The 16,186-nt window shown below is 47.6% G+C and overlaps 1 protein-coding gene and 1 long non-coding RNA gene across 2 annotated transcripts; one reads left to right on the top strand and one right to left on the bottom strand.

Moving 5' to 3' along the window:
• Positions 1-1,135: 1,135 nt before the first annotated feature.
• On the bottom strand, positions 1,136-14,477 carry prune (prune exopolyphosphatase). Its single transcript, XM_041987760.1, has 9 exons — positions 14,289-14,477; positions 5,752-5,859; positions 5,481-5,683; positions 5,041-5,225; positions 4,022-4,180; positions 2,151-2,242; positions 1,916-2,074; positions 1,751-1,841; positions 1,136-1,677 (listed from the first exon to the last, which is right to left on the bottom strand). The coding sequence occupies exons 1-9, from the start codon at positions 14,325-14,327 to the stop codon at positions 1,433-1,435; spliced, it is 1,281 nt and encodes a 426-aa protein (XP_041843694.1). The 5' UTR covers positions 14,328-14,477; the 3' UTR covers positions 1,136-1,432.
• Positions 14,406-16,135, top strand: LOC121641574. Its single transcript, XR_006010723.1, has 2 exons — positions 14,406-14,521; positions 15,870-16,135. It is a non-coding gene; the product is annotated as an uncharacterized LOC121641574 (long non-coding RNA).
• Positions 16,136-16,186: the final 51 nt, after the last annotated feature.

Here is a 16,186-nt window from a genome sequence, read left to right on the forward strand (position 1 = left end):
AAGAAAACTAGTCTGTGTCTAAAACCTGGAAATAATTCTGATGTTACCTCACAATTTAATATGGTGGATTTAAACATTCTCCAGGAAACCGTTTGGCCTCTGAAATCAACAACATGAACTCTGGACATGATCCCATCTGACTTTTTAAACCAGTTCTTACCTCAGTAGAAACTGGTCTACTAACAGTTAACAGCTCGCTGGCATCAGCCTCTAAAGATGGCTGCCATTAAGCCCCTCCCCTAGATGCCTCTATCATAAACACCTATAGACCGTCTCTGACCTCTTTTATCAAGATTACTGAGAAAGTTGTATTTCACCAGCTTCATGACTTTTTCAATCTAAGTGGAAATCCTGATAAATTTCAGTCCGGCTTCCGACCTCATCACAGCCCTGAACCAGCTGGTTCTGGTCTAGTATCGGTCCTGGTTCTGGTCTACCTGGAGACTCGGGCTCTTAAAACCACCAACCAAGTTGGTAACCTTGGAGTGTTGATAGACTCAGACCTGACTTTCAGCAGCCACATCAAAGCTTCACTAAGAAGCTTTTTACCAGAAACATCAACAGAATTAAAAGTTTAGTCTCCCAGAAAGACCAAGAGAAACTCATCCATGCATTCATCTCCAGTAGCTGCTATGCTGTTTTGTTCTGGTCCAAGATCTGAGGTGATCCTTGGTAACTTTTACAGGTGTGGTTCTGGTTCTGGATCCGGATGGAAACTTTTTAGATTAATTCTGGTCCAATCAGATTTTAAAGAGGAAGTTGGTGATCAACATAACACGGAGCTGAACCTAAAGGGTCAGTACTAAACGGGGTTAACCATAAAAACGGTTCTGAACCTGAACGGGGTCAACCTTGAATGGTTCTGAACCTGAATAGGGTCAACCTTGAATGGTTCTGAACCTGAACAGGGTCAACCTTGAACAGTTATGGCCATGGACCAACAACCCAACATCTCAGAGACAGGATGAGGAGTTCTGACCCTTTTAAGCCAGCATATCTGATTCTAAGGGGTTTTATTGGTAGACCCTGAAAGTCCAAACATTCAGGACTGAGGAGGTCTTGGAGGACCAGCAGCTCTGATTCTGATCAGAACCATCTTGAACTGGTCTGAGGTGGACCTGAATAAGTTCACAGGTTTTCTTCAGCTCTTTGATTTTATTCGTTAAACTCAGGAAACACAAACATGTTCACATTCTGACACACCTTGACCAGAATCAGCTGGGTCCTGGGTCCAGATCCATGTGGTCTCAGGACTCAGGTCTTTGATAGTTCTGGTTCAATCTGAATCAGTTTTTAAAAAAATACGGGTTGTTGGTAAAGTTTTTCTTTGTTCTCCATCGTCTCCTGATGATTGAAAGCTCAGAGGTCAGTCTGGGGTCAGAGGTCAGTCTGGGTCAGAGGTCAGTCGGGGTCAGGGGTCAGAGGTCAGAGGTCAGTCGGGGTCAGAGGTCAGTCTGGGGTCAGAGGCATTCATCTTGCTAAACTTGTCCTCCAGGTCCTGAGCGCTGATCTGAGGGAAGCCTTCATCTAGGGGACATCCCTCCACCAGACTGTTCATGGGGGTGGGAGGAACCACAGACTCATCCTCCAGGTCTCCTGGACCACCGATTCCATCCTGCTCTCTGAGGAAGTCCCGAACGATAGGGAGGAGCTTCTTCCGAGATGCCAACGTGTTTCCTGAAACAGGAATTCATGTTAGCCTGAAACTTAACTTATACCTGGTTACCATGGTAGCCATCCAGAACTTTACCTTGGCGATAGGCAGAAATGTGAGGATGGGGGCTGCTGATTGGACAGAGGTTGAGGGAAGGGTTACGAAACTTCTCCAGGTATTGACACACCTAGGGAGTAAGGACAACCTTCTTGTTATGACAACACTACCACTACCTCTATGAGTAAGAAGTTTCAGGTGTACCTGGTCTCTGCAGGTGGAGCTGTGGCTGAACGCAGCCAGCTCTCTGATTGGCTCTTTGCTGTCACTGAAGAAGATGGTCATCAGCAGCAGCAAATCAAATCCAAACTTCTGACAGAAAGCTGAAAGCTCCGCCTCCAAGTCCTCCTTCTGCAGGAAGTTCTGACACACACACACAATGTGATGTCACACTGATGTCACTGCAGCTGATTGGTCAGACAATTCGTAGTTCACTGACCTCCAGAGTGATGTAGAGAACAGAAATAGCCAGATTCAGACTTCCTGAAACAGCTTTCATGTCCTTCAACAGCATCTGTTCCGTGTTCAGACCTGAAGACAAAAACATCGGAAATGAACAAGAGCTGGAGGAAGAGTTAGAGGAAGAGCTGGAGGAAGAGTTAGAGGAAAGTGGAGAAACTGCTATGTTACCACAGTTATGGTTCGGAAACAATCCAGTTCAGCAGACCAATCATACTGGAAGTAACCCATCTTACATCACCTCCTGCCTCACGCTGCCGAAGATCTGAGGTTGGAATCCTGCAGGTTGCAACCGGTAAATACCCCCCTACGGCAGGTAAATACGCCTGGCAAAGGCAGAGTCTCAGATGGAAAGATGGACAGAGCTTCACCAATCTGAGACAAACTGGATCTAAAACTGTGGAACAAAATGTTCCTCAGACTCTGAAGATTCACCATCTACAGTGTAGAATATCATCAGAAGATTCAGAGAATCAGGACGAATCTCTGTGTGCTGGGACAAGGCTGGATGCTGGAGATCTTCTGCATTAAAAGCAGACATGCTTCTCTACTGGAAACCACTGCATGGACTCAGGAAGACTTCCAGAAACCACTGTCTGAACCACATCCTGCATCCATCACAGCAGCATGGCTTCACAGGATAAGAGTCTGGATGCTGAACTGGCCTGCCTGCAGTCCAGACCTTTCACCAATACACAACATCTGGAGCATCACGGAAGCAACGCAGGTCCAGACGTCTCTTGTAGAACCACATCCTTGGTCTACCTGTGCAGAGCAGCTGTGGAATGTGGTCTCGATACGGATTCTAAGGACGGGGCTCGATACTCGACAGTACAGAGGAAAAAAATGTATTTAGCTTTTAATCAAAGTCATCACAATAAAACAATCCAACCAACAAAACAAAATCTATTGACCGAAAGGACGTTAACGGGTGGATGAAGGCGTTACTTCGATCCAGTCTTCATACGGTCTGAACCAACTTCTCATTGCTGCTCACAGCGCTGCAAAAACACCAGAAACACTTCAGCCATGGGTCAGTGGACCGGCTTCCTTCACACCAGGACCACCCGGACCACCAGCCCGGCTTCCTTCACACCAGAACCACCCGGACCACCAGCCCGGCTTCCTTCACACCAGGACCACCCGGACCACCAGCCCGGCTTCCTTCACACCAGAACCACCCGGACCACCAGCCCGGCTTACTTTAACACCTGGACCACCAGCCCGGCTTCCTTCACACCAGAACCACCCGGACCACCAGCCCGGCTTACTTTAACACCTGGACCACAGCCCGGCTTCCTTCACACCAGGACCACCAGCCCGGCTTCCTTTAACACCTGGACCAGGTAAACAACAGAGCTAACTAGTTACTGTTTAAACAGATGAAGTCATTACAAACATTTATAGTAAAGGTAATAATATCCGGCTGTAAGACGGGGCGTGGCCAATAACAGCTGTGCTGCAGCACCAGGACCCGCCTCCAGCCCGCACGTCTGGCAGGGGAGGGGCCTCCGCGACTCACTGAGCAGAGTGAACGAGGTTTTCACGTCAAGCTCCGGTACCACCAGAAAATGTCACTACAAAGGTCCAAAACTCACTAATCATAGCAACCCGTTGCTAAGCTGCCAGCACAGTAAACATTGGGTCCTGCAGGGTAAGGCTGGAGGGGCCGGGCTGCCCGCTGCAGTGCCTGCTTAAAATGGTAGAGGTGGCTGGTTTTTCTGTGAACCTGTGGACGTTTACTTATCGATACTTGTACTAATCAATATCTAACTAGATACTAACTTTTAGAATCAACTGGTATCTGAGAATCAATTTTTTGACAACCCTTGTTGATTCTCATGAACTCACCTGAGACGTCAAACTTGGCATTCTGCAGCGCCTGGAACAGAGCGCCCCTCGGTGGCAGAGCGGGGAACCGTGTCTCCAGCGCCGCGGCGTACTGGCTGTCTTTAGGAGTCATTTTCCCTGCAGCAGGAGCCATGTTGACACAGTCCAGGACCACGCTGGCTGCACACACACACGCAGGCACACAATCAGTAATCAATATGCTGCCCTGCTAAGGCTGTAATCAATAATCAGTCATGTAAACTCAGCCTCTCGCTGCACCTGCAGGAAGGCAGCCAGACCCTCTAGCTCCGCCCATCCTAGTTTATAATGTCACATTAGAGGCCACGCCCCCTTGATCATCATTAGTTAGACTGAATGTGGGCGGAGTTTCATTGCAGGTCATAAAACGTAGATCTGTTTAGGTATTGATTATAAGGTATTGGTGATCAGAGATGTGTATAGAATAGAATAGAAAAGAAATACTTTATTAATCCGTTTGGAGAGTCCTCAGGGAAATCTGGGTACCAGCAGCAATACAACATCAACAGTAAAGCAGGACAAGCACAAGACACAATATATACAGGTACAAAGCAAAATAGAGGCAAATAGAATGCAATAAATATAACAATAATATAAGTTAATAAAACAATATAAACAAGCATTGCACACAGTAGAGGTGGTACAGATTCCCAGTTCACTATTGCACGTATAAGTTATAGCAACTGTTTGTATGGGTTATTGTGCATGTGTTGTATCAGGCGGACTGCACACCTCCCTCTCCCCCCCTCCTTCTCCCCCTCCCTCTCCCCCCTCCCTCTCCCCCCTCCTTCTCCCCCTCCTGCCTAATGCAGAGTTGTACAGTTTGATGGCTCGGGGGACAAAGGAGTCTCTGAGCCGGTTGGTCCTACTCTTGGGGAGGAGCAGCCTGTTACTGGTCAGGCTTCTCTGTGCACTGATGACAGTGTGCAGAGGGTGACTGGCATCATTCACAATAGCCAGTAGTTTTTTTTTAGTTTTTTTTTGTGTAACCAGGAAAGTACCATAGAGCATCTGAGCCAGCTGCTGGTCCAGGATCTGTGGAGCTTTATGGATGATGCGTTCAGTGACCAAGGTAGCGCAGGATCCCACCATCTCCACTGTAACAGGACATGAAGGGGAGGGTTGCCTCTCCAGCAGGTGATGGTCGATCACCTCCACCACCGCCCCCTCCAGGTCACTGTCTGAACTGTAGGACAGAGGACAGCTGATCAGACAAGTGAACTCACCGAGGAGCAGAGCGTACCTGTCCTGGTATTCATTGATCAGTTCAGAACAACAGTAAAGGGGAATGTTATTGACACTTTAATGAAAAACAATTAAATAAAATCTCTGATTTTACACATTCAGTTAAATCTGGATAATTTTCCCTGAAATAAAAACTTTCCAGAGGAAACTCTGGCTGCTGATCAGAAACCTTCAGGTCACCTGTCAGGTGAGTTACCTGGGCAGGACGTTGTGGTCGACCAGAGTCAACCGCAGGCGGCCGGCTCGCCACAGCGCTCGGAGGTCCAGCTGGTCCCTGAACACCAGCAGGTCTGGAGACAAGCCGGCCTGACGCAGCAGGAAGACGTTGTCCGAACGCAGGACCAGTTCTGACTGACGGATGTTGAGCAGCGGTAGAACGAGCATCTCGCTGTGTGTCGTCTGAGAGAGAGAGAGTTACAGCCTGACCCAGCTGATCAGAGCTGGCAGCTGATTGGACGGCAACTCACCTTGAACAGGAAGTAGGCGAAGGCCAGAGCGGACACCATGGAGTCCAGATCACAGGCCTCGTTACCAAGGACAACATGAAATCCTGGACCCTGTCGATCCACATTCCCCTAAAGAACCAAACAACAATCACGCACAAGAACCTGGAACCACCTTAAACCAGTTTGAAAGTAGCTTGGATATACCTGGAACTTGCCTGGAATTACCTGCAAACATCCTAAACCAGCTTGGACCCAGCCTGAAATTAGTCTGGAACCACCTTAAACTAGGGTTGGGACTAGTCTGGAAATACTATTCTATTCTATTCCATTCTATTCTATTCTATTCTACAGTCACTTATCAGACGCTTTTATCCAAAGCGACTTACATTTGAAAGTAAGAACAACACAAACAAGAATTCAAACAAGATGGACGTCATCATTAAGTTGTAGTCAGACTGCTGGAGTCCAGGTGGACCAGGTGCTGTCATGTAGTGTTAGAGGCAGTGTGTATCTTTTTTTTTATTATTTAGTAAGTAATTTTGTTTAAATACAAGATCACGATTTCATCAAACATCATCTTGAGTGTAAGTCCACGCAGCTTCTTCAGTACTTGGTTGAGCCAAAGAGCTGGACAAATCTTTCTACCTCATTCTGAGTAGAAGAGTTAAGCTAAGTGTGGAAATGCTCCTTAAACAACTGAGTCTTTAGCTTGCTTTTAAAAGTGGATAAGGACTCTGCGGATCGGACGGAGTTTGGTAGATGGTTCCACCACCGGGGAACAACAGAGGAGAAGAGTCTAGCTACTGATGTGGCGCCACCTTGTGGTGGGAGCACTAGGCGTCTTTCACTGGCAGAGCGTAACTGTGGAGAGGGAGTGTAGCTCTGGATTAAGGAGTGGAGGTAGACCGGAGCCGTTTGGGTTATTGTTGTGTAAGCCAGAAGCAGAGCTTTGAATCTGATGCGCTGCAACTGGAAGCCAGTGGAGAGCGATTAGCAGCGGAATGACATGAGCTCTTTTGGGCTGGTTGAAGACCAGACGTGCTGCTGCGTTCTGGATCATCTGCAGAGGTTTAACTGAGCATGCAGGCAGGCCAGCCAGTAAGGAGTTGCAGTAGTCAATGAGTGAAATGACCAGAGCCTGGACCAGGAGCTGGGCCGTGTTTTCAGTCAGGTAGGGTCTGATCCTCCTGATGTTGTAGAGAGCAAATCGGCAAGATCGAGCAACCGAGGCAACATGGTCCTTAAAGGTCAGCTGGTTGTCTACCATGACACCAAGATTCCTGGTAGAAGACGTAGGCACAAGCGTGATGGAGTCAAGCTGCACACTTATCTGTGGCGGTAAGGAAGGATTGGCTGGAAAGACAATGAGCTCAGTCTTGGACAGATTTAGCTGAAGGTGGCGATCCTTCATCCATGTGGAGATATCAGCAACATGCTGATATTCACATTGAGATGTTGTGTCGTCAGGTGGGAAAGAAAGGAAAAGCTGAGCATCATCTGCATAGCAGTGGTAGGAGAAACCATGAGAGCTAATGATGCACCGAGTGAGGAGGTGTATAGTGAAAAGAGAAGAGGGCCAAGCACCGAGCCCTGAGGCACTCCTGTTGTCAGCCCATGTGATCTGGACACGCCCCCTCGCCAAGATACAAGATACAAGGATTTTCCTGTGAGGTAGGACGTAAACCACGAGAGGACAGATCCTGAGATGCCAAGCTCCAAGAGTTTGGAGAACAGTATATGATGGTTGACCGTGTCAAAGGCAGCCGACAGGTCCAGCAGTATAAGGACTGAGGATTGACCAGTGGATCTGGCAACCCGTAGGGAATCAGTAACTGACAGGAGAGCAGTTTCAGTAGAGCGGCCTTGTCTATAGCCAGACTGATATGGATCTAAGAGGTTGTTGTCTTGGAGGAACTGTGAGACCTGACTGAAGACGGCACGCTCTAGTAGTTTAGACATGAATGGAAGCAGTGAGACTGGCCGGTAGTTTCCAACCTGGGCTGGGTTGAGTGTGGGTTTCTTCAGCAGCGGGTAACCCGAGCTTGCTTGAAGGCAGAGGGAAAGACACCGGATTTAAGAGAGGAGGTGATAATATGGGTTACTGCAGGTTTGATTGTTGGTAAAATGCTCTGCAGGATGTCAGAGGGAACAGGATCAAGAGGACAGGTCGTGGGTTTTGAGTTGACTAGAAGTTTAGAGACTTGGTCCTCATTTAGAGAGCAGAAGGAGCAGAGTGAGGCACCAGTAGCTGGTTTGGTAAGGCTGAGTTGGTCCGGCTCAGTGAATTGGTTACTGATGGTAGCGACCTTTTCAGTGAAGTAGGAAGCAAACATTTCTGCAGTCAGCACAGTGGGAGGCTGAGCAGGTGGTGGAGATAGAAGAGAGTTAAACACCATGAACATGTCGTGTGTTGGGAGCATTGCGGATCTTGTTCTGATAAAAGGTTTTCTTGGCCGCCTTTAGGCTGGATGTGAAAGTTTCAGGTTTTTGCTGCTACTCAGACAAGTCAGTGTGTTCTTTTGATTTGCACCACTTTCTTTCTGCAGCCCTGAGTCCGGCTCTGTGCTCCCTTAGAACCTCTGTGAGCCATGGACTGGGAGGGTTTTGTCTGGCTGGTTTGGACACCAGAGGACAGAGTTTGTCCAGAGAGGAGGCGAGAGAGGAGCAGAGTGTTTCTGTAGCCTCATTAACAGACAGTAAATACCTGGATCTAGCCTGGAAACACCTGGAACTAGTTTGGAACAAGTCTAGCCTGACCGGCTGGGATACACCTCTTTTTTTTTTTTTTTTTTTTTTTTTAACTTGTCCTGCCCAGCATCATAGCAGCAAAATGATAATCTGGTTGCTGTATCGTGCTGAACAAATTTTCTCTGCCAAGGGGAGGCCTATGGGTAAGGCTCCTCTTGATAATGTGATTAATTTATTTATTTATTTACTTTGAATCACGGAATCTATGTAATCTTACTGGACCTGACCGGAGGGGACAGAAAAAGATGGAAAATAGCAAAAAGAGCAAAAGGGAAAGAAGAAAGGAGACAAAAAGATCACAGACAGAAGGAAACGACCCTTCAATCCACACCATCACCAGACAACAAACTGTTACACCTGTACATGAACACACCAGAACATTTCCTACAACTTTTACAAAAGCAGAAACACACACACAGAAAAAAACTAGTCATTAAGAGTTTTTAAATAATAACCAAATCAAAAAGACATAACAGCGACCAGATACTAACTCACAGGAAAAATACAAAGAAGAATTATGTCTTAGTATAAAACCCACTGGACAACTCAGTGACTGTGTCAGCATGCAGAGGATGAGGAAGAGGAGTGATCAGTGATGAAGAGTGGTGAGTGAGATCATGCAAATGTGACCACGCCTCCACGGAGGCCAGAGGCAGACCAGGGCCAGAGGCCTGGGCCCTCAGCAGAAGCCCCGGAGCACCAACCCAAGCCACCCCACCACGAAGACGACTCCAGCCCCACCTGAAGGGAGGCAGAGGAGAGCCCCAGCAAGAGCCCCCCACGGTCCCGGGGCACAGGTCCCAGTGGGCCAAGATCAGCAACCGCTGGCCCCACCAGGGACCAGCCTAAGTGAAGGACCCAGGGCCCCAGGAGCCCAGAGGCGGCCACCCCACCCCCCAAAGGCAGAAGGCCCGCAACATGCCTAGGAGGATCATGCCCCCCCTGGAACCGCCGATGTTCTAGCCGCACAGCCCGGGAACCAGGGTGCTATTAACCCCCTCCCCGCCTACTCCAATCTGCACCCCATATAACACCACACTCACACCCTCCCCTGTACCATACCCACAAGCACTCACCACCACACAGTCACGTCACACATAACCCACCCACCATGCCCAGTTGGGGACACCCCAGGCGGACCAGAGGACAGCGAGCCCCAAGCACCCCCCCTTGACCCAACACCCACAGAGCCAGCAGCCCACCAGCGCAGCCACCCCGGGACACGTTTATATTGTGTGGGTGGGTCTGAGGAGGCATGTATGTGTTAGGGTGAGCGTGAGTGTACAAGGAAATAGGTGTGTGCATGTGTTTCTGTGTGTGGTTGGGGCAGGGTTAAGTGCACTTGTGGGGGGAGCCTGGGTGGGCCTGGTGGTGGTGTGCCGTGGGTCTGCAGCTATCCTCCTTCTCTTATTCCCCGTTAGGGATGTGGGAGGGTGGGTACTTTTAGGGTCGGTGACGGCTCGCTGGCTGTGGTCCCTGAATGGCCCAGTCGTGGGGGGCGGCCTCTCCTGGCCTGTCTTGCCCTGGGGGGCCTCCTGGGGAGCGGGGGTGCCTAATGCCACTAGAGGCTCAACATCCAGAGGGAAGTTTGCTTCCCTCTGTACTTACATCCCCGGACCCCTCTTACTTCCCGCTCTCTCTGTCTCACACACACACACACACACACGTAGGGAGTTGGGAGGCGTGGAGCCATGCGGGGTGGAACGGGGGAGACCATTCAGTGGTCTCCTTGGATGCACCCCGTGGCGACTCGCCTCTCAGTTTTAATTGCACCGAGACACCAAAACACAAGAAACACAACACACAAACAAACACCTGGGGGGCATGGCATGTCGGGCGGGGCCACGTAGGTGACACGCAAACATTTAAGCGAGGTGGCCATACCTAAGCTCTATGAAGAGGTGAAAAATGGCGTTGCAACTTCGCTGAAGTTGGCGACAAGAGCCAACCCTAACTGGTGACAGCTGGACATCGGGAGCCACAGATTCATATCTGACAATAACTTGCCACTATATAGATGAGGAGGGGCTACTGTTGTCTTGTGTTTTACAAACCAGGAAAATTCAAACGAGTCACATGGCAGAAAACCTGGCAAACATTCTGTCTGATGCTTTACAGAAGTGGGAACTAACGGACAAAGAGGCTGTCATCATGACAGACAACGCTGCAAACACAGTCCGAGCTGTGGAGTTAACGTCTCTGTTGCACGCCTGCTCGGGAGAGTGAGGTACATCCTGTCATTCTTTCATCGTAGCGCTATGGCTAACCTCAAGCTAAAAGAAAAGCAACGGATGCTAAACCTGCCTGCACATAAGCTGGTTATTGATATGGTGACTCGATGGAATAGCGCAATGGATATGTTGGAGCGCTTCCTGGAGCAACAGCCAGCCATCTCAGCAGCTCTTCTATCACCTGAAGTTCAAAGGAAAAAGATCTGACACAACGGCAGAAGATGTGATGAAGGCTCTTCAGCCACACTGCTTATGTCCGAGGAGAAGACCCCCGCTCTATCAGCTGTGGTACCCCTGCATGCACAGCTGCTGCTGGAGGTGATGGTGCAACCATCACACAGCTGCTGCTGCTGCAGGAGGTGATGGTGCAACCATCACACAGCTGCTGCTGCTGCAGGAGGTGATGGTGCAACCATGACACAGCTGCTGCTGCTGCTGGAGGTGATGGTGCAACCATGACACAGCTGCTGCTGCTGCAGGAGGTGATGGTGCAACCATGACACAGCTGCTGCTGCTGCAGGAGGTGATGGTGCAACCATGACACAGCTGCTGCTGCTGCAGGAGGTGATGGTGCAACCATGACACAGCTGCTGCTGGAGGTGATGGTGCTACCATGACACAGCTGCTGCTGGAGGCGATGGTGCAACCATGACACAGCTGCTGCTGGAGGTGATGGTGCTACCATGACACAGCTGCTGCTGGAGGCGATGGTGCAACCATGACACAGCTGCTGCTGGAGGTGATGGTGCTACCATGACACAGCTGCTGCTGGAGGTGATGGTGCAACCATGACACAGCTGCTGCTGGAGGCGATGGTGCAACCATGACACAGCTGCTGCTGGAGGTGATGGTGCTACCATGACACAGCTGCTGCTGGAGGCGATGGTGCAACCATGACACAGCTGCTGCTGGAGGTGATGGTGCAACCATGACACAGCTGCTGCTGGAGGTGATGGGGTTATATTTTTATTTATAGTTTTATTTAATTTTTTTCTTTTCCATTTGTTTTTTTTGTGTATATCTGCTCTTGTTGGCATCAACGCACCAAAACAAATTCCTCGTACGTGTGAACCTACATGGCAATAAAACTGATTCTGATTGTGAAACATGTACAATATATCTAATATATCAACTAAAGATGTGGATCCACATAATCATGTAATATTTGGAAGGTATTTGACCCTGAAGGACAGGCTGTATGTGGCATCAGCCTCGGATCCTCCCTTCTCGTCCAGTGAGGTCGGTGATAACACCTTTTCTCGCTGGTGACCGAAGCTGCCGGCCCGGAGCAAGTGGACACATCTAATGTGAGTTCAAATGTAGAAAAAAATAACAACGAAAGACTGATGTTAGTTTTTTTCCCCTAAGACATCATTTTCATATTTTAACAGCATGCTGGTGCAAAGCAGAAATACATCCCTCCTGGTCCTGTTAAGGACGCCCCCCCTCCTTCACCAAAGACATTCAGGGAATCAGCCTTGGTGACTCTGCTTGGATCTGCCTTCGCATCTAAACCTGCAACATCACAAAAGACGCCAGCTAAAGAAGTGAACAGATTTAAGGAGGTAAAACCCACTGACCTGGTGGAAAGCACATGGTGGGGAGAACCCTTTTGGCTGGTCCAAGGAGGTGTCTCTGTGTACCTGGGACCAGGGTCTTTTCTACAGCTGGGGACATTGTAACAGCACTAAGGAGCTGCCTCCCTCCACAACATGTAGACCAGTTACTTTTCTTCCACAACAATCTTGCAGTCGTGAACAAATAAGAATGCAATCATAAAGGGGTTAGATAATATAAGATAAGATCATCTTTATTGATCCCACAGTGGGGAAAGTTCACTGTTACCGCAGCTCAAAGAGATAAAACAAGACTTAAAATAAAAACAATGAAAGAAAGAAACATTACATCCACAATACAGTAAAAGTGTATAATTAGCTGTCGGTCATACTGTTGTTGAATGTGGGTTCCAGTGATGCAGTAGATGGTAAAGCAGCATTATTCAGTCTGATTGCTGTGGGAATGAAGGACCTGCGGAAACGTTCCCGTTAACACTTCGGGTGTAGGAGTCTATCACTGATGGAGCTGCTTAAGGCCCCACGGCCTGATGCAGAGGGTGAGAGGTGTTGTCCATGACGGCGGACAGTTTTGCCAGAACTCTCGTCTCTACCACCTCAGTGGAGGTCTTCATACCGCCCATACAGTGTCAGTTATCTATAGTTGTTATAAAATAGCATCTCAGAGGCTGAAAACACTTGTTCTTTGTTTTGCACATTTTAAATCAAGTTTGGAGCCATTTCTGATCTGTTTGGGTCCGTTCTCACGTCTGTCTGTAAATTTACCCGACAGCAGAAAAACGGTGTGAAACGGTGGTTCTTCCGAAAGCATCAGTGATGTTCACCAGCTGTCTACACATGATTCAGTTTAAGTCTCACTTTATTTTCACACATCGTTTTTGCTGTTCTTTTAAAAAGAACCTGTCCAGGAATAAGGAAGCTTTTCAATATGTTTACAATCAGGAACATGACAACCAATGCACAGGTAACACAGCTGCAGTTAAGGTGAACAGTTTGCTCACCTAATTTAATTTGCTCATTGTTGTTGACTAAAACGTGTGTGTAGGGCGAACCCAGTTTGTGGCTAAACCGCCCTGTTACAGTAACACTCTGTTGTGTGAAACGTTTCATGTGTTCGTTTAAAAATAAATGGTAGTCATGCGACATGTTGCTGCTTCTGGACATTTTTTCAGTGTAAATTAAACTTTAAAATGTATATTCATAATTGAAAGGTTGCCTCAGTGTTTTATAAAAATAATTATCTGAGAATGTGTGTACTATTCAAGAAAAATTTGTATTACAAAAATAACTGTAAAAGAATCAATACTGAATCGAATCGGATTTAATCGAAATCGAATCGATTCTGGAAATTTGTGGCGACACCCCGCCGTACTAATAACCCATCTCTGATCAGGAAAACTGGAACGTGGTCCTCAGTCTGTTGTCCAGAAACATCTGACCTTCAGAATAAAAACTGTTAAATATAGTTTCCACTGTAAACTTTCAGATGCTTTCTTTATCTGATAATGTGGGAACGACGTGAGTTAGCAGCTGCCAGCATCTCCACTTCTAAATATAACTAATGAAATTAATCAGAAAGAATAAACTGCAAGACAGTACTTTAAAAATATTTTCATAAACACAACTGATCATAACATGTTGAAAAGAGCAGTTAAACCAGTTAAAAAGAGCATTTAAATGATAATTATTAGAAATGTTTAGTAGCTGAGTGACAACCAGGAACGTCAACGGACATTAACATTTTCTATTAAACTTACTGCAAACAAAACAACAATGACTTTACAGCCGTATTTCACTATTAGCTCGAACATGACATCCCAATCAGGAGGAAGACGTACTAGTTTAAGCTCAACGCGTCCTTTCACCGCTTTCTGCCACCACCAATATGTCGGACGCGCTGACGTAACGCAGCTGAAGCGGCCAATAGGGCGTCTACGTCTAAACAAGCTAGCATGCTAGTTTAGCCCCACGGCTAGCCGATGCTAAGAGCTAACTGTGGTGGTACCTTCACGGCCTGGCGGCAGCCCGACAAGAACTCCTCCATCGCGCCGCTGTTAGCCGTTAGCGTCCAGCTGCTAACACCGCCCCTCCTCCTGCGGCCGTCTGCTGACTCGCGAGCTACAGCGGGAGCCTCTGAACGTATCCGGTAAACGGTGACGCGGACTCAGCGCTCGGTGGGCTGTCAGTCAGACCGTTCACCTGAACTCACAAGTCGGCGGGTAACGCGCGGGGTGAAAGGTTAGGACGCCTTCACTGACGCGTTCAAAGCTCGTTAAAACAATCATTTCACACACACTGATCAGGGAAAAAAAGATTCCTATAACTTCATAAACACTGCAAACTACGGAAGCGTGGAGCTGTCACCCAAATAAAAAAAAATGGGACCTTATCACGTTATAAGGTGATATTTTATTATAAGAACACAGCCTGTACTGAATGCAGATGTTGTTACGACCTTTATTGGAGCAAAATACATTTTATGGAAAATTACTCATCAAGCAGAAACATTTCAGTTCTTTTTGACAATGATTATTGTTCTACTCTGGTTTATTGTTGTACAGAAATGTGGGAGTTATGACAAACACGTAGGTCACCTGCCTGCGAAAGGTGAGACGGTGTGTGTGTGTGTGTCTGAATTGCCACAGAGCAGGTCTTGAGCCAGTGTCCTGCAGGTTTTCAGTATGGTTTATTATTTCCAGAGAAATTCCTAATTTACTACATGGGATTAAGTTTTACTTCATTGGAGAGACTTGATGAAGCTTGGAGGACACTTGTTGACGTTGCACCCTTTAAGTAGACAGAACCACGTCTTTGTGTCAGCAACTTATTTCTCCCAGTCCCAGCGGTGCATAAAGCCTTTATAATTTTCATTTTTATTGTCAGGAGACAACATGTTATTAACTGAAAGCAGCACACACACTCTTGCCACTCCGACACACACACGCACCGTCTCACTGCGTGCAGGAAGGGGACGCACCGCGTTGCTCATAACTGTCCCACATTTCTGTACAACAATAAACCAGAGTAGAACAATTAATCATTGTCAAAAAGAACTGAAATGTTTCTGCTTGATGAGTAATTTTCCATAAAATGTATTTTGCTACAGCACAGCCTGTGTTCTTATAATAAACTTATCACGTTATAACGTGATAAGGTCTCATTTTCTTTATTTGGGTGACAGCTCCACGCTTCCGTAGGTTAGCAGTTGGCCCCTACATGGCTGCAGCGGCCGGAAGAGATTCACAGAGCTGGGTAGCAATCAGGAGGGACTGATTGAAGGCAGGTGGGACTGAAGGGTGTGACTACTTAAATCCAGCGGGTAAGCTCTACTATGAGCATTGATTCCCTGGCCCGCTGGTGAGATGGACTTTTTGGTTGTGTTTATTGTACTGTTTTATGATTTTTAATTGTGGGTCTGCCATGCTGTGACAAGAAGCTTAATGTTTTATGTGTTTTGTTTTCAGGGACAGCACTGGCTGCCGTTTGTTTTAGTTGATTTTACATGGTTTGGTTTATCCCTCTTTATTTCATTTTACCATAATTCATTTAAGTGGTTTTAGCTTTTTAACACTCTTTTGTCTTCTAGGGCTGCAGCTGGAGCGTCCTTCTCTCGCTGGTGTCGTCTGGGACTGGGAGTTCACATAGACGGTGATTTGGTTTGTGGTGCACGCAGTTTATAGCCTGGTGTTTTTGTTTGGAAGTAATTGGATTTATGTTTTGTTTGTAGTATAACCCCAGTCCCGCCGCGGTGAGTGTCTGGGTCCTCGGCCGGAGCTCGACTGTCTATCACCTTGTCTTTCTTTGCTGTGTTTTGAGGTTTTAGTCATGTTTAATAAACTGGCATGTGTCTGACCCACACTGACTGTTGTGGCCTCATAATTGGAGCCCCTACGTGTTGCATCC

The sequence above is a fragment of the Melanotaenia boesemani genome, chromosome 6, assembly GCF_017639745.1.
Source record: "Melanotaenia boesemani isolate fMelBoe1 chromosome 6, fMelBoe1.pri, whole genome shotgun sequence".
In the NCBI taxonomy this organism is placed as follows: Eukaryota; Metazoa; Chordata; class Actinopteri; order Atheriniformes; family Melanotaeniidae; genus Melanotaenia; species Melanotaenia boesemani.